Source organism: Vulpes vulpes, unplaced genomic scaffold (genome assembly GCF_048418805.1).
Source record: "Vulpes vulpes isolate BD-2025 unplaced genomic scaffold, VulVul3 u000000652, whole genome shotgun sequence".
Classification (NCBI taxonomy): Eukaryota; Metazoa; Chordata; class Mammalia; order Carnivora; family Canidae; genus Vulpes; species Vulpes vulpes.
In genome coordinates this window covers 3,059,714-3,081,956 of record NW_027325771.1, presented here as the reverse complement: position 1 = coordinate 3,081,956, position 22,243 = coordinate 3,059,714, and the positions used below count along the sequence as shown (strand labels likewise).

Below are 22,243 nucleotides of genomic sequence, written 5' to 3'. Positions count from 1 at the left end.
TATGTATTGCCGGCGAGGTATCATTGGGCATAGTGCATGCGTCTCCTTTATCCATTGTTAAGTTTTCAAAAAACCGGGAGAAACGTATCAGCCTTGCGCCGGGTACTCCAGCAAGGTTAGGCCCACCTGTCGGGGCCTTTCCGGGGTGCGTGGGCGGCGCTCCGGCGGGCGGAGCTGGGCCCGGCGCCGACGCTGCGAGGTGCGGGGCGGGTCCGCCCCTCCGGGCCGCGAGCGAGCGGGAGTCCGGCTGACAAAGCCGGGCGGGGCGCCCTGGCCTCAGCCCCGCCCCGGGAGCGGAGCCCGGTTTCCGTGCGGCGGGCGGCGTGCGCGCTCCTCCCGGCGGCCGCGCAGGTGAGTGGGCCGGGGGGAGGGGCCCGGCGGCCCCCGCAGGTGCGCGGGTGGGGACCGGAGGCCCGCGGCGCTCGCCCCTCCGCCCCGCCGTAGCCTGCGGCCGAGGCCGGTCGGAGGGGAGGCCCGGGGGAGCGGGGCCCGCGCGCAGGGGCTCCAGCAGCCCGCCTTCGCGGAGGAACGCGGGCGGGTGCGCGGGGGTGGGGGAGCCCCGCGCGGGGGGCAGGTGCGCGGGGCGGGGAGCCCTGCGCGGGGGCAGGTGCGCCGCGGGCAGGTGCATGGGGCGGAGATCCCGGCGCTGGGGTCCCGGGATCCCGGCCTGCGCGCCGACTCAGTTCCGTTCGCTTTGGGGCGTCCCGTCGGCTCTGCAAAGGGGCTGGTATGTGGGACGCGCGGACCCCAGGGTCCTGCCGCTCGCGCCTGGGCCGTGAGCACCCCCGGGGCCTCCCGCTGCCCTGGGCCCTGCGGAGCCTCACGGCGCGCTAACCCGCTCCTGGGTCCGTGCGGCCTCCCGCTCCGGGCCCGGCGTCCCCGAGGAGGGCAGCCCGGTCCCCGGTGCCCGCCCCGACGGCCGCGGTGAGGGCGGGGTGGCCGCCCCGTCGAAGAGCACGTCTTTTGTTATTCCATGATTCTTCACACTGACTTTCTGCTTTTTATATAAAAATCATTTTTCTCCCTTAAACCTCGATAAGGTGTTCTAATCCAGATGCGCCACTCTGCACAGGTGAAGATAAGGTGAATCCATTAGAGCCCGGGGCACTCTTTTTTTTTTTTTTTTTTTACTGGTGTAGGGAAGTAAGCAATGGGATCTCCTTTAGACGCATGTGCGTCAAACAGGTGACGTCTGTAAGACTTGCTCACCTTACTTCTGTGTTTTTGGTTCGACTTTTCATAGCAAAACCGTATTTCAATTATTTATCTATTTATGATAGTCAGAGAGAGAGAGAGAGGCAGAGACACAGGCAGAGGAAGAAGCAGCCTCCATGCACCGGGAGCCTGACGTGGGATTCGATCCCGGGTCTCCAGGATCGTGCCCTGGGCCAAAGGCAGGTGCCAAACCGCTGCACCACCCAGGGATCCCCTGATTGAAATTTTCTATAATTAAACCTTTCTAATCCCCTGCATTAAAAAAAAAAAACCTGAATTCTTTCTATCTCCATTGCTACCACCATGGTCCACTGGATCAAGTCAGCGGCCTCTTGGCCCCCTGCCTCCCCGAGTATGCTGTGGACATAGCATCCAGACTGATCCTGCTAAAACATGTCACATCGTGTCACTGCTCTACTCAGAACACGCCATTGACTTCTCTCCCAGCAAAAGCCAAAACCCTTCCCATTTGTTTTCGAGGCCCTAATAATTCAGGTGGACTTAATTCTGCCAATTACCCCCCCTCTCTCTGCTCTCCCCCTGGCCTGCAGGGCTTCATAGGTCTTGAACTTGCCAGGCACTCCTGCTGCAAGGCGTTTGCACTAGCTTTTCCATCCGCCTGGATCACTTCCCCTGATGCTTGCCTGGCCTCCTCCTTCCCCCCTTCATTTCTACATTCAGACATCTCGTTCTCTATGAAGACGTCCCAGGTCATTCTATTTAAAATTGTATAAACCCTGCCGGCAAAGTGCTTTTCTTAATCAGCATTCTTAACTTTGTTCCTTACCGTCCAGTCAGTGTATTTCATTTCCCTTATCTGTTATCTGGAATCCTCCCCCCATCCCCCATTGAGATTTAAGTCCCATGAGTGCAGGAATTTCCGTTGGTTTTGTTCATGGATGCACTTTTAGGACGTCTGGTGTAATGGCAGGTGTTTGGTAAATATTCATTGAGTGATAGGTTCCCATCTTACAAAGTGAAACATAGCCTTAGTGGGGCACTCGAGCTGGTCATGATCTCAGAGTCGTGAGATCGAGCCCCACATCGGGCGTGGAGCCTGCTTAAGATTCTCTCTCTCCCCCTCCCTCTCCTTCTGCTCTCTCTCTCTGTTAAAAAAAAAAAAAGCAAACAAACAAAAAAACCAAAGCCTTAGGAATTTCTAAGCGGTTCAACACCACAAAGGTGAGATGCTCCAGTTAAACTTTGAGACCTTCATAGTGCCAAGTACAGTGCTACATGCCCGGTGCGTTTTCAGTAAGTGCTCGCTTCTAAGCAACGTGAGGGAGAAATTCATTGTGCCTTAAACCTCGTAGTTACATTAGCGAAGAGTGTCCTTTTTGTCGACAGAAAGTGGCTGGTTTTGTGAAGGAAATCAACAGGTGTAGGAAAAGTGCTTTTTCTCTGCTTTATTTTTTATTTTTTATTGCTTAAAGCACTTTTTAAATTTTTTTGAAGAACAATATGTTGTGGGTTTTTTTTGTATTTTTTTTTTACTGGAGTTCAATTTGCCAACATATAGCATAACACCCAGTGCTCATCCCGTCTCTGCTTTATTTTTTAGGTGGATCAAAGCCCCTCTGAGATACTTTTGAGTGTCGCCGTGCAGCAACAAGGTGCCTTTGGGTGACTGCTCTATAAAGATTTCCACACGTGATGTACATGGTGGCTCTGCGTTGTACTTTTGTGGAATCTTAACCTTCAGTGATTTTTCCCCCTCTCACAATTCAGTTTTTTAAATCTAGTATCAAGTATTCATATTTTAGAGGGGAAGCCGCAACTCCCCTAAATGCACTTTCCTGACTTCAGAAAAAAGGGCTTCAATCCCTGTGTGTAACGGACCGCGTCTCCCGGGCCATTCCAGAGCAGGATTTGAGGTGAGGAGAATGAAGACTATTTGCTGACCCATCAGACTCTGGTATGCTCAACTATTAAATATTTTGATTTCGATGTTTCGGGAAAGGATTCTGCTTGGGGGTGTCTTGGGATACTGCATTATTAAAATTCAGCTTCTTGTATGGTTTCTGCCCTTTGTTGTTCATAGGGCTCACAGGTAGATTAGACTTATCAATGTTTTCACTCAGAACTAAGATCGTGGGGATCCCTGGGTGGCTTAGCAGTTTAGTGCCTGCCTTCAGCCCTGGGTGTGATCCTGGAGACCAGGGATCGAGTCCCACATTGGGCGCCCTGCATGGAGCCTGCTTCTCTCACTGCCTGTGTCTCTGCCTCTGCCTCTCTCTCTCTCTCTATGTGTCTCTCATGAATAAATAAAATCTTAAAAAAAAAAAAAACAGAACTAAGATCTTAATTTTGACTGCCCTTAAAATCATAGAGAACAATGATAATATCCCTGGCTCCTATGTGAGGTATGTTTAAAATAGTTTATGTTCTCATTTTTACATGTCTCGACAATCAGACATGATCATACTGGTTCCCTAAATATGGTCGTCTGCCATTAAGTGAATAAAATCAAGGGGATCCCTGGGGGGCTCAGCGGTTTAGCGCTACCTTTGGCCCAGGTCCTGACCCCAGGGTCCCAGGATAGAGTCCCACCTCCGGCCCCCTGCATGGAGCCTGCTTCTCCCTCTGCCTGTGTCTCTGCCTTTCTGTCAATCTCTCTCTCTATCTATCTCTTATGAATAAATAAATAAAATCTTAAAAAAAAAAAAGTGAATAAAACCAAGCCTACCTGAAAGAATGACTCGCTGGGCATGAGCGATGACTTTAATCTCGGCCACAGGTGTAAAGGTCACCAATGTCATCGGATGATGGAAGGTCCAGGAGCCGGGACAGGCACTACGATGGCGTCCCAAGGGAGTCCCCGTCCAGCGACGGCCCCACAGGTACCCTGCGGACGCTCGGCGACAGTGAGCTGGCGGTGAGCGCCGATCCCTTGCCGCCGCCCCCTCTCCCGTTACATCCGCCCTTCGGCCCAGACTTCTACTCAAGTGACACGGAGGAGCCGGCCATCGCCCCGGATCTCAAGCCCGTGAGGCGCTTCGTCCCGGAGTCCTGGAAGAACTTCTTCAGAGGGAAGGCGGCCCCGCGGTGGGGCAGGGCGGGGTCTGACGTCAGGTACATCTCGGACGGAGTGGAGTGCTCCCCGCCGGCCTCTCCTGCGAGGCCCGCCGGGCGGCCCAGCCTTGGCTCCTCCTCCCCGCCGGGCCCTCGCGTGGCGTCCCACGGAGACGCCGGTGACGCCGAGGCCGCCTGGGCCCCCGACGCCTGCGGTTGGTCGGGCGGCCGCGCGCGCTCGGGCAGCGAGAGGGAGGAGGCCTTGCGCCTGAGGTACTCCTTCATGAAGTCGTGGGCCGGCCTGCTGCGCGTGCTGGGCGTGCTGGAGCTGCTGCTGGGCGCCGGCGTGTTCGCCTGCGTCACGGCCTACCTGTACAAGGACAGCGAGTGGTACAACCTGGTGGGCTACGGGCAGCCCTACGGCCTGGGCGGCGCGGGCGGCCTGGGCGGCCTGGGCGGCGGCTACTACTACGGGGGCCCCAGGACCCCCTTCGTGCTCGTGGTCGCCGGCCTGGCCTGGGTCAGCACGGTCGGCGTGCTGGTGCTCGGCATGACCACCTACTACCGGGCCATCCTCCTGGACTCCAGCTGGTGGCCCCTCACGGAGTTCGCCCTTAACGTCGCCCTGTTTATCCTGTACATGGCCGCGGCCATCGTGTACGTCAACGACACCAACCGCGGGGGCCTGTGCTCCTACCCGCTGTTCAACACGCCCATGAACGCGCTGCTCTGCCGGGTCGAGGGGGGCCAGGTCGCCGCCCTCATCTTCCTCTTCGGCATCACCATCGTCTACCTCATCGGAGCCTTGGTTTGCCTGAAGCTGTGGAGGCACGAGGCGGCCCGGAGGCACAGGCAGTACCTGGAGCCGCGGGAGGTGAGACCTGCGGGCCCTTTGCCGCTGCCGCTGCCCCTGCCCCTTCCCCGGGGGCCGCTCCCGCAAAACGCCTCGTCCTCAAGACAAGGTGTTTATAAAAGCCCTTGTGTTATTTTATTTCATTTTATTTATTTCATTTTATTTATTTTTATTTCATTTATTTTTTTTAATTAATTTTTATTTATGATAGTCACAGAGAGAGAGAGAGAGGCAGAGACACAGGCAGAGGGAGAAGCAGGCTCCATGCACCGGGAGCCCGACGTGGGATTCGATCCCGGGTCTCCAGGATCGCGCCCTGGGCCAAAGGCAGGCGCCAAACCGCTGCGCCACCCAGGGATCCCTATTTCATTTATTTTATTTTACTTTATTTTATTTTACTTTATTTGCTTTATTTGTCTTATTTGTTTTATTTTACTTTATTTTATTTTATTTATTTTATTTGCTTTATTTTACTTTACTTTATTTGTTTTATTTATTTTACTTTATTTCATTTATTTTATTTGTTTTATTTTATTTTATTTCATTTGCTTTATTTTTGTTTTATTTTAAGTATTTTACTTCATTTTATTTCATTTATTTTATTTTACTTTATTTGTTTTATTTTACTTTATTTTATTTGCTTTATTTTATTTGTTTTATTTTATTTTATTTGTTTGTTATTTTATCATTTTTAATTTTTTTTAAAGATTTTATTTATTTATTCATGAGAGATACAGAGAGAGAGGCAGAGACACAGGCAGAGGGAGAAGCAGGCTCCACGTAGGGAGCCCAACATGGGACTCGATTCCGGGTCTCCAGGATCTTGCCCTGGGCCAAAGGTAGGCACCAAACTGCTGAGCCACCCAGGGATCCCCTCATTTTTCTTTCTTTTTTTTTTTTAATTTTAATTTTAATTTTAATTTTAATTTTATACGATCTGAAATTCGAAACTCCTAGCTCCCCGTATCCAACCTGCTTTCCGTGGGACGGCCCATGCTACCGCCATGTCACTTGTTGTCAACACCCCAGGCAGGTCCCAGATGTGTAATCCGATCTATGGTTCATTGGCTGCACCGTTGCCGCCGCGATGCCCAAGGGGAGCAACATGGCTACCCGATTTCTGCATCGGAGAATAATACCGTTTTCAGTATAGTAAATGTGTCCTCGTGGAAGCAAAAGGTTGAGGACAGCGTGGATGCTTGAGTGCAGCAAAGGTTAATTAAAAATAAATTTAAAAAAAAAACCTTTTCAGTTATCGGAGGAAAGTGTTCATTTACAGGTTACGATGAGTGCCGCTCTTTCGGTGACTAAAATTAAGGATACAGGGATCCACATTTTTTCTTTTTTTTTTTTTTTTTAAGATTTTATTTATCCATTCATGAGAGAGAGAGAGAGAGGGGCAGAGACACACAGGCTGAGGGAGAAGGAGGCTCCACGCAGGGAGCCAACACGGGACTTGATCCCGGGACTCCAGGATCGTGCCCCGCGCCAAAGGCAGGCGCCAAACCACTGAGCCACCCAGGGATCCCCTTTTCTTTTTTTCTTTAAGTGTTGAGAGGCTGAGTTGCAGTGAACATGCACTGTGAACACTTGCCCAGGCATTTGGATGTTTTCTTATTTGGGGGTTGGGGGGAGATGAGTGTACCCAAATTAGAATGGGAGCCTGGCACTTGTTTTTATTTCTGGATTTGACTAATTAAATAGGAGAAATAATAATAATTAGTAATAATAATAATAATAATACCTGGAGGATCAGATTCTACAAAAGTCATATTTAAAATTATTTTATTGGAGTGCTCTCTTCGGCAGCACATATAGTAAAATTATTTTATTTGAAGAGTAGCAAAAATGTTAAGAGTGTGTTCTTTTAGCTTCATTATACCCTGAAATAAGTTAATGTTTTGTTTTCTTCTAAGGAGGAGTGTGTAGCAGTAATTTCTTTCTTTTTTTTTTTTTTAAGATTTTATTTATTCATGGAGACAGAGAGAGGCAGAGACACTGGCAGAGGGAGAAGCAGGCTCCCTGCAGGGAGCCTGATGAGGGACTCGACCCCAGGACCCCAGGATCACACCCTGAGCCAAAGGCAGATGTGCTTAACCAGTGAGCCACCTAGGGGCCCCTGTATCAGAAATTTCTATATTACCAAAAATATCTTATTAATTTTTTCTTAATTTTAAGTCAATATATTGTGTGCGTTTTTCTTTTTGTGCTTTTCAAAGATTTCCTAGATACTGAATAATTATAAATTATATAAATATATATATATATATATATATATATATATATATATATATATAGGCAAACCTGTAGATAAAAATGAAATCCTGTCTTTATTCACTCAGTAACCTATTTATTTACTCACTGACCTATACATTTTGTGTCTAAACTTCTGCATGAATCTTATGCATAACAACGAAAAACTTTCCTGGTTGTATGAAAGATACTTTAGCGTGTTATAGGAAGAACCTCAACATTGTTTCAACGTGATCCATGCTCTCTCGTCACAAAATATATTAATCCCAGTAGAACTCCACATAGAATCAAGTTATTTCTAAAAATTCATCGCAGCACATTAAGCCTATTTCTTAAATTCACCTCTGCATACACAAAATAAAGAATTTAAAAATTTTGGGACGCCTGGGGGTGCTCAGTGGTTTAGTCTTTGGTTCAGGGCGTAACCCCGGGGTTCCAGGATCGAGTTCCGCATCAGGCTCCCTGCATGGAGGCTGCTTCTCCCTCTGCCTGTTTCTGCCTCTCTCTCTCTCTCTGTGTCTCTCATGAATAAATAAATAAAATCTTAAAAAAAAAAAAAAAAACTTGAGTTACCTCTCACGTGGGAGCTTGTGCCAGTCTCTGTGTTGCTGTGACTTCTTAAAAGTGAGAACTTATAACGGCCCGTAGGGTTTTTTTCCCCTATTAACTTTATGACTATGACTGTTTCAAACTAATTACATGAGGTAATAGGAGCCAAGAATAAATGAGGCCTCCAGCTGATTCAATGCGATTTGCCTGTTAGTCCCTGTCCTGTGTGTGATTCCAGCTGTGCTGTGTGTTCCCGCCTGGCAGGGAGTTAGTGAACCCCGACCCTCCACGTCTGGTAGCCCCTCAGATGACACTGGGATCCGGAGGAGTAGCATCTGTCAAGTAGAGAAGCAACGTCTGTGAAATGGCAACTGGGCTTTAAATGCAAATGGATGAAAATATTTCCAACCAGCCCCATACCCTCTGAAAAAATCATTTTAACTTTTTTTTGTTGTTGTTGTTCTAGGTAAGTGAACCATCATTGCCATCAAAAAGGAAAACGGTAAGAATAAGGATCACATTGTATTTGATGTCTAGATTTGCTAAATACTTTCTCCCCAGTCTATTGACCTGTGGAGCAGATCCTCACTGTGTCTCTGAAAGTGAATCTGTTACACTGAGTCTCGAACTGAAAGTTGAGTTCAACTTTGAGCTTTTTTTTCTCATTGTGAAAGGATCAAATTAGACATAAACACAAAGTATATTGGGCAAGACCGTAAGTTCTTATACTTCTTGTAGCTTCTTTTCATTCTCTGGGTTAAAAAGATTATGCACATGAGCAATTGGCTCTCTTTATATTTAATAATTTTTTTTAACTGAAGAACTGATTCTCTCGAACTTTCCATAGCCTTTTTAAAAGTTCTTTGCTGTTCTTTGCTGTCCTTTGCTGTCTTTTGCCGTCCTTCTCACCTAACTTCCAGATGATGCCAAATTCTGTTGTGGCAGGAAGAAAATTCCTATTCCAGAATTGACTAACAGCGCAGCAGTGGTCAAGGTATCTCACTTTGCTTGCCTTGATTTCTTGTCAAGTCGGAATAATAGCAATAAATCCCTACCTCACATGTCTGTTGAGAGGATTACATGAGATGCTGTCGTTACAATTATTTACGTATATGTAAATGCCTAATATATCTTAATCAAAATTTCACCTCATTGAAAAGTCCATTTTTTAAAATATTGGGCGTTATTTCTAAGCAAGAGGTTGAGAATCCAGCCTTTGGAACTTTTTCTTTGGAAAGGGAGTGCGTTTACTTGGTTTAGAATTCAAAGGATTTCTAGTCCGAAGTCTTCTCTCATGCCAGTTCCTCAGCTTTACAGCTCTCCCGACTGGAAGGAACTGGTGTCATCAGGACCTTGTGGTTCCTTTCAGATGTACGTTCATATTACTCATACGTGTAAATATATGCATGCACACACAGATGCTAGTACCTCATACACATGGATATGCCCCTTATATTTTCTTTCGTAACACTATGTTTCTAAGCTGTTTCCTTACTGGTACATAAAGAACTGGATTCTCCTTTTATAGCTAAATAGTATTGCATTGTATGAATGTGTACGCTTGTTTTGACTGCCAGGTTGCCTCATAGGTGAAAAACGATAATATCTAAGGTAGTTACAATGTGCATTTTTCTTATAAGGAGTGAGATTGAGCATTTTTCATGTATTATGTTGCTTTTCCTTCCCTGTTAACTTTTTTGTATCCAGTCCATTTTTTATTGAATTGCTCGTTTTTTGTTCTTTTTTTTTTTTTAAGATTTTATTTATTTATTCATGAGAGGCACACAGAGGGGCAGAGACACAGGCAGAGGGAGAAGCAGGCTCCCTGCAGGGAGCCCGATGTGGGACTCGATCCCAGGACCCCGGGGTCATGCCCTGAGCCAAAGGCAGACGCCCAACTGCTGAGCCACCCAGGCATCCCTGGATTGCTTGTTTATAAAGTCCTTTAAGTGCGTACATTTTGAAAATACCTTTTATAGGTGGGTTTTTTTTTTCAACTTTATTCTCTAGCACAAATACTATATGAAAATGTTTGGTTCACAGTAAAGTGAGGGATTTCTGGAGTGGACAGATGATACTTTGTCCAAGGGATTGTGGTGAATACATCCGTGTCGACATTCATTCCTTGAACAAGCTATGTCCCAATTAGATGGTGGGCTAGTGATATGAATACTATGTGGTACATCATCTCCATTTCCTGGGAGATTTTACAAATCTAGTGGAAAAGAAAACCATAGACAAAGTGTCTGTGTGTGTATGTGTGGAATAGAGAGTAAGCAAGAACTACAAAACTAAACTTGTTTCTCAAAAAAAAAAAAAAAAAGATTTATGTTCCCTGCTATTTCCTGGGGAAATCAATTTATTGATGATAATGTCTCAAACTCAGCATTTTTAATTGTCAGAGCATCTTTTGGGAACTGTAATTTTGTTTTAAAGATTTATTTATTTATTCATGAGAGACATAGAGAGAGAGAGAGAGAGAGGCAGAGACACAGACAGAGTGAGAAGCAGTCTCATGCAGGGATCCCGATGCGGGACTGGATCCCAGGACTCTGGGATCACGCCCTGAGCCGAAGGCAGATGCTCAACCACTGAGCCACCCAGGCGTCCCTTTTGGGAACTGTAATTAGCCAGAGTTTTTAATGGGTCAGTTGCCTTAAATTACTTCTGACACTTAGGTTATCTGAATTGCAGTTTGCAGTGGAGCCTTGCCGAGATCCATAAATCTTTAGAAATCATGATACTTGAGCAGCCTTGACTAACCAGGGATGGGATAAATGGGTGGTCTACAGAAGACTGAGGACTTCCTCTATCCCAAGGCAATATGGACCTAGAGCTACAGGCCAATGCACTATGCATATTGTTCCTATGGTTACAGTGGTATTCTTTGATCTTATTGTACTTTAACTTCCTGATTCCCTTGTGTGTTAATTTTTGATATTTATATATTATTGCTGTCAGGATGTGCATTTCAGTTAGGCTTGTTGTAACTCAGTGGTACTCACAATCAGAGTAAGCTAAATGGATGCTCACTTTTAAACTGTTATATAACAGGTAGATAGACCAACAGACAGTAAGAAAGCAGCTGCCTTTAGGCGGGCCACCACCTAACTGTGGGGAGCCAGGGGAGAAGGAGACTTAACTTTTCATCATATACCCTATTGGCCTTTTGAATTATATGTCAGGTGTATGTATACATTACCTTTTCAAAAATTTTTTAAGTTTTTAACGATTTAAATTAATAAACAACTTCAAATAAAATTGACAAGCAAGGTAGAGCATATGTTTAAAGCATTAATAATACTAACCCTTTGAGATTTAAGCGCAGCTTCCTTAATTTACCCTATGGCTGCCTTCCAGTATTAGTACAAAGACCTAGGTGACGTTGACCAAATGAAGAGAGCCCTCCTCCCAGTTGGGAGTCATCATGGGAATGGCTTGGTCAGATGCTGGCCAGTACCCTCATTCCCTGTTGCCAGTACTACTGCCTTAACCCTTCGGTAACTCCTGCCTCTCAGAGGGACTGACCTGAAAACCCATGAACCCACCCTGGCAGGGAATGACCGTCATGGCTGCATGGCAGCCCAGTGAGAGTCCTAAAATAATGCTGATTGCGTGAAAAATACCCAGCTGAAAAGGACTTTAGAAGACAGTCCCTGAGGATGATCTGAAACCTGCTTCCTCATGCTAACACTATGACTTGCTAACCCTGACATCAGATTATGCTATCAGCTATTCACAAGACTTTCTAAAAGTTGACAGACAAATCAAGGCGTGACAAGTGAGTTTCAGGCGTACAACATGGTGATTCGACTTCTCTAGACGTTTATCCCGTGCTCACCGTGGGTGTAGCTGCCATCCGTCCCCACATAACACTCTTATACGGACTACATTCCTTACGCTGGGCTTTTTATCCCTGTGACTTAAATAAGTTCCCTGGAAGGGGACCCCCCCCCCACTCACTTTCACCCATTTTGCCCAACCCCCAACCCCCCTCCTCAGCGTTTTTTTTTTTTTTTTTTTTTTTTTAATTTGAAAAGCTTAGTAATTATAACCATACCATTACTTAGCCCGGTGCTTAATTACTCTCTCTTACCCCACAGTAAGAGGTTTCCTTGATACCTGCTGACAAGACTCGTTTTCCCTAGAAGCAAAGAAAGGTCCTGTGAAACCTGGGGCTGTGTGTTTGTAGTCGGGAATACTGTTTGAGCGGGGCGCGTCCCAGGGCTGGAGCCTAGTGCAGCCCTCCAGGAAGAGCCTAAAGAGGTTTTGATTCTCTTGTCTTATCTGTACTTTCAGATCTTTTTTTTTTTTTTCCTCAGTGAGGATTCCTGAACTGATGATCGGTGATATTTCACCCAAATACAGTGGAGGAAAATCTTAAGAGCACAAAAACAGAAAAATTTAAAGCAGATAAAATAGTCCCGGTGAAAATCATCTGACTTCTTAAAGCTCCCTTTTTGTATTAAAAAGTGAATCTTAGGGATCCCTGGGTGGCGCAGCGGTTTGGCACCTGCCTTTGGCCCAGGGCGCGATCCTGGAGACCCGGGATCGAATCCCACATCGGGCTCCCGGTGCATGGAGCCTGCTTCTCCCTCTGCCTGTGTCTCTGCCTCTCTCTCTCTCTCTGTGTGTGACTATCATAAATAAATAAAAAAGAAAAAAAAATAAAAAAAAATAAAAAAAAAAAAAGTGAATCTTAGAATCAGGGCTGGGCAAGTAAGGAAGATGAAGAGTTCCTGCTTGGAAAACTTTACCTAGGGGGAAAAAAAATTTTACCTGGGCAGAGTTTATGATTTTGACCCAGAAATCTGAGCTTGACACCTAGGGCTGCTGCCAAACTCAAGAGAGGGTTGGCTTGCTCCCTAGTGGCTCCCTCCGCCAGCTGTGTGGCAGGTGGATTGTTAAATATTTAGAAGCTAAAGAGGGATGCCTTGAAATAGAAATCCATTTATTGAAGCCAAGAAGAGGCTCCCCTCATTTTATTTTACTGTTAAAGATTTTATTTTATTTGAGAGGGAGAGCACGGGGCAGCAGGGGGTGGGGGGTGCAGAGGGAGGGAGAAGTGGGCTCCCCGCTGAGAAGGGAGCTAGATGCCGGACTTGATCCCAGGCTCCCAGGGTCATGACCTGAGCTGAAGGCGGATACTCAACCGAGCCAGCCACCCAGGAGCCCCGAAGTTCTGGGTTTTAATTATGGCTTTTCCACTTCCTGGCTGTGAGGCCCTAGAAAATTTACTTAACCTCTCTGAATCTTACTGCTTCCAGCGTAAAATGGAAACCCCTGTCCCGGCTTCCACCAGCCTCGCCGGTGTGGTTGGTGTTCTGGGCCCTGCCCATTGGGGTCCCTGAACAGCCTTTCCCCAAAGCTGTACATGCGTATCAGCCTGCCCATTCCAGACTGGGTTCCCCTGGGCGTTGACATCCTGTCCATCGGTATTTTAGCGCTTGGAGGCCAGTGGCCCACAACTTCCTCTCCGGGCCTTTTCATCTTGTGCTATTTCTCCTGTTTTGAATGTACCATTTTTTTTAAAAGATTTTATTTATTCATAGAGACAGAGAGAGAGAGAGAGAGAGAGAGGCAGAGACACAGGCAGAGGGAGAAGCAGGCATCATACAGAGAGCCTGATGTGGGACTTGATCCAGGGTCTCCAGGATCACGCCCTGGGCTGCAGGCGGCACTAAACCACTGTGCCACTGGGGCTTCCCTGTACCATTTTTTAAAACAGATTTTTTTTTTTTTTTTATTTGAGAGTGAGAGAGAGAGAGAGAGAGCGCGTGCACAAGCAGGGGGAGCAGCACAGGGACATGGAGAAGCCGACTCAGGGGCTCCATCTCAAGACCCAGGGATCGTAACCTGAGCTAAAGGCAGATGCTTAACCAACTGAACCCCATGGGCACCCCTTGAATGTACCATTTTTTACCAAAAAGACCTCAAGGAACTTTCCCTTTGGGCAATCGGGGAGACTTCAACCAGGGCACCACAGGTCAGGACTCTTGGAGAACTGAAAGGCCTCCACTGCCTTTCCTTCAGGTTGGCTTGCTTTCCTTTCTCAGGCAGTGAGAACAGTGTAACTTGCCTCCCTTTCCGACCTACTTGGGGACTCCGTGGGGTTGGTGCATATGCAGTTCCCCAAGACCCTTTTTTTTCCTCTTTCCACTTAAGGAGCCTTGTTCCACTCTTTCCCCTGAATTTCTAATTTTTAAAAAAGATTTTATTATTCATTCATGAAAGACAGAAAGGCAGAGACACAGGCAGAGGGAGAAGTAGGCTCCACGCAGGGAACCCAACATGGGACTCCATCCCGGGACTCCAGGATCACGCCCTGGGCCAAAGGCAGGCACTAAACCACTGAGCCACCCAGGGAATCCCCCTGAATTTCTAATTTTGAACTATGTTTTGTATTCTCTTATAGCTAGTTGGGGGTATAAATCCTAAATAAAGTGCGTAAGACCCCACTTTTAACATTTCATCACCCGCATGTGACACACACACACCTGTTTACCTGTCAGGTGGTCCCCCTTACCTGCCACGAAGGCATTCAGAACAGCTTTGTGACCATAAAGCATGCATTTCGCAAGTGAAATACTAATCGTGGCTTCCACCTTCTCCCCACTGTTTTCATCTAAGAATAAATTCGTGGGTCTTTTTTTCCCCTTCTCCCTCTGCCTCTGTTTACAAATAAATCCTCTTTTTCTCCCAAACTGTAGTGTGAAGTGGCCATCAGTGGTGACAGACAGAGAGACCAAGAGGTTAACTTCAAGGAACTGAGACCAACAAAAATGAAACCTGAATTCCTGAGTGGGCACATCCCTCCTGGCCACATCCCTAAACCCATCGTGATGCCCGACTATGTGGCGTGAGTGTCTGTCCAAACCCTTCTTTGAGGTAGAAAGAGAGAAACGCCCCCACGTGGGCGTTTCATCTTCCTGTTGGTCTCTAAGGCCATGCCCTCTGCTTAAAATCATTTCTATGTAAACAGTTGTCTGTTGCCCAGGAGGTAATATATTGAACTGAAGATACTACTGCATGGCCAGGGAGGAGCGAGCTAAGCTTATTGCTGATTCAGCCTCTTTTCAGTGAAAAAGTTACAACGTTGGTTAACTTTTCTCGCCCCCACTCAGAAAATACCCTGTGATTCAGACAGAAGATGATCGGGAGCGCTATAAGGCTGTGTTCCAAGACCAGTTCTCGGAGTACAAAGAGCTCTCTGCCGAAGTCCAGGCGGTCCTGAGGAAGTTTGATGAGCTGGATGCAGTGATGAGCAGATTGCCGCGTTGTTCAGAAAACCAACAGGTCAGTGCCTACAGCCACCTGGGGGGAGCCGCCAGAGGAAGGATCGAATCTGACCTTCCCATGAGTGGGGGGGAGGCCACACGAACCCTGTGCCTTTGCTGTCTGTCTAGGAAAGTTATTTGAGATCCTCAGGGGCACACGAGTCAGGATTACGATTCACATTATGTAGTTTCCTGTATTTTACCCCCAATTATTATTATTTTTTTAAAGATTTTATTTATTCATGAGAGACACACAGAGAGAGAGGCAGAGACACAGGCAGAGGGAGAAGCAGGCCCCCTGCAGGGAGCCCAATGTGGGACTTAATCCCAGGACTCCAGGATCATGCCCTGAGCCAAAGGCAGGCGCCAAACCGTTGAGCTACCCAGGCGTCCCTTTACCCTCAATTATTAAATAGTTTAAATAGTCATAAAACAATTGTTTTCTTTTTATTTTTTTAAGGTTTTATTTATTTATTCATGAGAGACACAGAGAGAGAGAGAGGCAGAGACACAAGATGAGAGAGAAGCAAACTCCATGCAGGGAGCCCGATCTGGGACTCAAACCCAGGACCCTGGAGTCATGCCCTGGACCAAAGGCAGACGCTCAACCCCTGAGCCACCCAGGGATCCCCTATTTTCTTATTTAAGTAAACTATGAGTTTGCCTCAGATACATACTGAGTCTATCAGGGTCCCCAAGGAGACCGATGGCATGCTTAAACTAAGGTCAGTCAAGAGAGATTTATCCACAAAGGGGGGAGCATCCAGTGGTCATGCCTTCTCTGCATTGTCCAGGGCTAAGTGACGGCCAAGTGGTCACTGCCCCAGATCCAAAGAGCACATGGTACGTGAGGATGGATCATAGATCTGAGCTGCTGGGCCCAACCAGACTGGTCGCCGACATGGTGGCAGAGGAAACCAGGGGCTCCCTCCCTTTCTGTCCCGTTCTGGAGTTGGTGGGGGGTTTCTCATCTTAAGATTTCTGAAATGAGGAATGCCCTGATAATCAGCGGCATTTTTTTTTATCAGATACGTTTTTTTATTGAGACACAGTTCACATACCATAAAATTCACCCATTTATTTATTTATTTACTTGAAATATTTTATTTATTCATGAGAGACACAGAGAGAGGCAGAGACATAGGCAGAGAAGCAGGCTCCCCGAGGGGAGCCCGATGCTAGACTTGAACCCAGGACCCTGGGGTCACGCTCTGAGCCAAAGGCGGACGCTCAACCACTGAGCCACCCAGGTGTCCCTTCAGTGTACATTTATTTATTTATTTATTTATTTATTTTTTTTTCAGTGTACATTTAAATCACTTTAAATTACAAAGTTCTCGGGCAGCCCAGGTGGCTCAGTGGTTTAGCGCCGCTTTCAGCCCAGGGCATGATCTTGGAGACCTGGGATCGAGTCCCACGTTGGGCTCCGTGCATAGAGCCTGCTTCTCCCTCTGCCTGTGTCTCTGCCTCTCTCTCTGTGTGTATTCTCATGAATAAATAAATAAAATCTTTTAAAAATAAATAAATAAATTACAAAGTTCTCTAAGCCAAAATACCTAGACTAGTAGCATTTTCCCAATCTTGGAGCAAAGGAACGGTTTTGTCTATGAGACGCCAGTACCAGGAAGCAGGAGAAATCCAGCAAATATTGTAGGTCAAGGGTTGCTTAGTACCATTTGAAGGGTCAGTAAGGTCCACAGGTCCAAAAAGGTCCCCCAAATTTATAGGCCCTCAGAGAAGTGCAGGAAGGATTGAGCAAGGCTGCGGGAAACCGGTTGGGCCCACACTGGGGAGAGCAAGCTGCTTGACAGACATGTCATGGAGCGATCCAATCGTGCCATGTAGTTTGAGCCTAGCCCACGGGGCTCTGGTTTGTGGGCTCTGTGTAGTGGACAAGGGCTCGGGCATGCAGGTCTGCCTTTGAGGACTGGCAGGGTCCCCATTAGAGAGGGGCTGAGACTGGGTCCTCCCACGATATTTCGGTACAGCGTCATCAACCGTCGTTTCCTCTGGTTTGCACACAGCATGGTAAGTACATAAGTAGCCAAACACGAAGGCCACAGCGAGTCTCAGAGTCTCCTCACGTCCGTCTCTAAAGTGGAGATAGTGACTGTATCATGAAAGCCAACTTCTCATCAGGCATCTGCTGCAGCTGGCAAGGCCCATTCATTTCCTAACGGGGCCTCAGGAAGGTGTTCAGCGCAGCGGGCTGTGTGGAGGCACAGGTTCTCTCACGAACCTGGTTGTGTGCCCTTGAAAAGTTTACCACATGACTTTCCTAAGCCTATAAAATAGGAATATTGCTTAAAATCATCTCTCTGGTCCTCGCTGTCTTTTTTTTTTTTCCTAGCTGTCTTAAATTCAGTTTCTCTGACAGACTCTAGGAAAAGTTTTGCCACTCTTACCTCTGCCTGCGTCTCCGTCACAGCACCCCCTGGCCCCAGGCAGCCCGCCCACTCCCAGTTAAGGGCCTCTTCATACAGGTGACAACTGAATGAGCAGGGTCATTCTTGATGCTGGCATCGAGATCAAAGTACAAATGAAGCTCACGCAGGAGGCTCTGAAGAACTAAAATATATTGCAAAAAGAATGTTGGGTGGGTGATGAGAAATGTTCTCATTATTATATTATATTATTATATTTTATATTTTATTTATTATAGTGTCCGACAACTCGAGCGCACAAGTTTCCTTGGATAAATGAGGGCCTTGCTCTAGTAATCTGTTCCCTTTGGATAGACTGTTCAATCCATTAACAAATCTCATATGTACCGTAAAACTTAGAAGGAACCTTACTAGTTATTTTTGAAAGTCAAATAGTCTCAACCGCTTAATGCCCGTGTGTAATGTGGTTATGACATACCAAGGACTGTACGAGGACCATTTCAAATATGTGAACCTTCTCACCACTTTATGAAGCACTTGGGGTTATTATTTCCACCTCAGTAAGGAAACAGAGTCTTAGGATAAAAGGCTTGCCGAGCATCAGACAAGTGGCAAGCAGTGGCCCTGGGATTCAGTTCAGATTTCACGCGGGCGGGTCCTTTCTCTCTTGTTCACCCCTAGATCCCAGCGCGTGGCGGGTAGTAAGCCCCCTAATCGTTATCTAGTTCATCGAATTCTAGTGCATGAATATTTTCATTATAGTCTTCAATACAAATTATTCCCTGTTCTAATTCCCAGTGTACGCTGAGATATTAGGAGACAATCTGAGTAAAAGCAAGTGTCTTAATTCAAGTATCTACAATATGTTATTTTTAGGAACATGAGAGAATTTCAAGAATCCATGAAGAGTTTAAGAAAAAAAAGAACGTGAGTAAAACCATTTTCTTCGGGATCCCTGGGTGGCTCAGCGGTTTAGTGCCTCCCTTCGGCCCAGGGCCTGATCCTGGAGTCCCAGGATCAAGTCCCACAAAGTCCCACATCGGGCTCCCTGCATGGAGCCTGCTTCTCCCTCTGCCTGTTGTCTCTGCCCCCCCCCCCATCTCTAATGAATGAATAAATAAAATCTTTTAAAAAAAATCATTTTCTTTTCAAATTATGTTCCTCTCCAGGTACAGTGATGTCAGCTGACAAACCTTAGAGTCTTTCAGCTAAAGTCGTTTGTTTTTAGTATTTCTTCAGATGCTACGTACTAGAGAATAGGAGTGGCTCCTGAATGCCTTTTCTTCTCCTCTCTGTCCTAAACACATTCTGTTATAACCTGGTTTCTAGCAACCTAGAGAAAGGAGCACCAATATAGAACTTTTCACTGCCACTTCCTTCAAAAAAAATTAAGTTATTATATGTTTTTTACTCCATCCTTAATTGCATAGGTCAGTAGAGGCTGGAGAGAGCTTTTATTCATCTTTTCCATATGTATTATTTGCTTTTAATATATTTTAAAGTACTGAAGGTTAAAGTTGTCTCAGCTCTCTGTATTTCCTACTCAACTTTGCTGTGAAACTAAAAGTTTTCTAAAAAATAAAATCTACTTTAACAATGCAGAGAGCATAACTGTTATTAGGAAGATTTTCAAACCTGTTGTAGAAAATCTGCTATGAAGGGTCAGTTTCTGGATGATAATCTACATTTTCTAGGTTCTTCACTGAGGAAACTAGAGGCTAAAATAATGGCTGTGTTTCTTTTCCAGGATCCCACGTTTCTGGAAAAAAAAGAACGCTGTGATTATCTGAAGAATAAACTTTCTCACATAAAGCAAAGAATCCAAGAATATGATAAAGTAATGAATTGGAATGTACAAGGTTATTCTTAAACCTTATTTGAAACCACTTTTTTAATATTAAGCTTAATATTTATTTACTGTCCTTTTCGTGCCAGTCTGTGCTGAGAAGCAAGTGCTTCCTGCATCAGCTTCTAGTTGATTTAGCTGGTATATCATGCCATGTTTGTACGATTTCACTTCAGACATTTCAAAACAAATTCGTATTTACCGAGGGCCTTTACTCAGGATGGAAGAAATGCTACGTCTGTGTACGTTTTATATCTATCCTATTAAAAGTTGTTTAGAGATCACATCCTCACAGCATGATGAGCACACAGCGTATCACTTCTGGTGCTGCTTTTTTTCATCTTTAACTCGGGCAGGCTCCTGGGATTTCTCTAGAACACATTTCTCTTCCAAGCCTTCTTTTGAAAGGGCTTTGAATCTGAGATCAACATTTTCAAGTCTTATGATCTCAGGCAAGTTACCTCATCTCTCTGTGCCTATTTTCTGTAAAAATGGACCTAAGAGAAGTGCCTACCTTGGAGACGATTGTTTTGAGGGTGAAATGAGTCCTGTCTGGAAAGCACTGAGCGGAGACCCCAGTACGTTATACACAGTCCATCAGAGGGTGCAGACTGCAGAAGCAATCGTCACTTGAACAAACTGCCAAGGAAGGGTTCTTAATGAGCAAGCTCCAGCAGCTACCCAGGAGGCCCATGTGTCTCATGGATTTCTTTTTCTGCAATCGATAACTCTTATCACAGGTTGCCAGAGGTGGATGCTTCCCTGTGGTCCTGGGCCCACTGAGGTCAGTATCACAGAGGTCCCCCGACCCCACAGCCTGGCCGTTCCTGTCCACGTCCAGGACAGGGATTGTGTGACCACTGTTGCCTCTCCTGCCCCTGTTGGCTGAGACTCCGTGATCCTACATTTACTTAGAATGTCCTTTTGATGTATTGTAATGCTTCACCTTCCCAAGCATTATCTTGGCTGCGACGCTTTATCCGCAAGAAGTGTTTTGTTTCTATTAGTATGAACAATGGACTACCTTAAAAAATGTTTTTAAAACGTCGTTGTTAATGGATCCTATTTGGTGGCATCTACCTTGCGGACAGATTCCTAGGCACAAAAGTATAACATAGCTGCCATCTGAACAATTACTGTTTAAAGAATTTTCTAAAGCAGTGAAACCAAAGAGAAGCAGTTGGAAAAGCCAGAGGCCTAAGAAGTGTTGGATATTGAATGGACTTCCTAGTTTTTCTTTATCACTGAAATCTCATTTAGTGTTTATTGTTGATATTTTAATGCCGCGGCTCTCAGAGTAAGCTTACTGCCCTAAGTGTCTTGAGAGGTGACACCTAAGAAAATGCAAGGCCCCTCTAGAAGCCCCTTAACCGAAACAGCTTCACTTTCTGTTTTATATGTTAGGGCCGCATGTTAACATTTCACTTAAGCACACCAATACTTTTTAAAAAGGGGAAAAAGAAAAAACCCAAAACCATGAAATAATGCCATTTTGATAGATTTTCTAAAGAGTTAGATTCGTATAGAAATGAAGTGTTAAAGAAGTTTAACTTTGTGAAGCTTGATTCTACTATAATTGTAAGCGTTAATCTTCGAAAACTAATGTTGTAACACTAACTTTTTAAATTTTTTCATGTCAGTACCTGGGCATATTAAAATTTCGACGACTTGTTTATTTCTGCGTACCCTTTATTGTTTGTTTTTCTAGCATTCCTATGTTGACTGGGCATGTTCTGGAAAATATTCCCCATTATCAGAAAACAAACTGAAAGCCATCAGAAACCTGTAGGTCATGATGTTCAGGTGATGATTTCCTCCTCCCCCATTATTTGCAAAAATTCAAAGCCAAGGCCACTGTGTACCGCAAGCCGAGAGGCTTACAAGAACAGACGCGTGTTGTCTCATGGTTCTTGGGGCAGAAGTCTGAAATCAAGGTGTCAACAGGGCCAAGCCCTCTCAAACCTTCTGGAAGTTACTTTGCTGGCAATCTTTGATGTTCCTTGACTTGTGTGTTTATCGCCCCAGTCCTCCACGTTCATGTTGCCTTTTCCCTGTGTGTCTGTCTTCACATGGCTGTCTCCTCATAAGGACAGCAGTCATATTGGGTTACCCACCTACCTTCTGTCCAATGACCTCATCTTAACTAATCACTCCTAGAAACACCTTATTTCCAAGTAACATTCTTAATGTGCCAGAGGTTAGAACTTTTTTTGCGGGGGAGGATACAACCCAACCCAACAGCCACCATTAGCACGTTGTGAGATCTAGAAGCAAAGATAATATCCCTGTACATTTTTCTTTCTTGCATATGACTTTAACATGTATCCTGACTTTATTTTTTTTTTAATATTTTTAAATTTATTTATGATAGTCACAGAGAGAGAGGGGGGCAGAGACACAGGCAGAGGGAGAAGCAGGCTCCATGCACCGGGAGCCCGACGTGGGATTCGATCCCGGGTCTCCAGGATCGCGCCCTGGGCCAAAGGCAGGCGCCAAACCGCTGTGCCACCCAGGGGTCCCTGTATCCTGACTTTAAACTTAATATGAGAAAATGTGTCAATATACATAAAACTTAGAAAGAAGAGAAGTACGTATTCTTCACGCATTCCTTTGCCATTTAGGTGCCAAATGCTTTTGTTGGCCAGATGCTGTTCTAGCACTGAAGATACAGGAGCTGGTGACACAGAGAACCTGAGGCCATTGTCCGGGGGGATCTGTGTGAGAAGAGCATGGCTTGGCGATGAAGCACCCGCTTTGGTTGTGTGCATTTCTAGAAATGATTTGTGTACTGAATCTGATGTTGAGATGCGCCAATGTTCAAAAGATAGGCAACATAGGAAGAATCTGGATTTTT

General features: G+C 45.8%; 1 protein-coding gene across 6 annotated transcripts; it reads left to right on the top strand.

The window, feature by feature from the left end:
* The first annotated feature begins 208 nt into the window (after positions 1-208).
* Positions 209-21,064, top strand: MARVELD2 (MARVEL domain containing 2). Of its 6 annotated transcripts, XM_072745390.1 has the most exons (9): positions 226-351; positions 2,777-2,828; positions 3,022-3,089; positions 3,953-5,101; positions 8,349-8,384; positions 14,593-14,741; positions 15,007-15,178; positions 18,420-18,470; positions 19,291-21,064. In XM_072745390.1, the coding sequence occupies exons 4-9, from the start codon at positions 3,968-3,970 to the stop codon at positions 19,411-19,413; spliced, it is 1,665 nt and encodes a 554-aa protein (XP_072601491.1). In that variant the 5' UTR covers positions 226-351; positions 2,777-2,828; positions 3,022-3,089; positions 3,953-3,967; the 3' UTR covers positions 19,414-21,064. The 6 variants fall into 6 exon arrangements, with proteins under 6 accessions (XP_072601492.1, XP_072601494.1, XP_072601489.1 ...); XM_072745393.1 differs by lacking the exon at positions 8,349-8,384 and having other exon boundaries at positions 215-351; XM_072745388.1 differs by having other exon boundaries at positions 215-351; positions 2,777-3,089.
* The last annotated feature ends 1,179 nt before the right edge of the window (positions 21,065-22,243 follow it).

Excerpts from the sequence above, each read along its gene's own strand:
- MARVELD2 (XM_072745388.1), top strand. The coding sequence starts at position 3,968 with ATGTCATCGGATGATGGAAGGTCCAGGAGCCGGGACAGGCACTACGAT. Across the intron at positions 8,385-14,592 it reads TGCCATCAAAAAGGAAAACG|TGTGAAGTGGCCATCAGTGG; the intron begins GTAAGAATAAGG and ends CCCAAACTGTAG. Across the intron at positions 14,742-15,006 it reads GTGATGCCCGACTATGTGGC|AAAATACCCTGTGATTCAGA; the intron begins GTGAGTGTCTGT and ends GCCCCCACTCAG.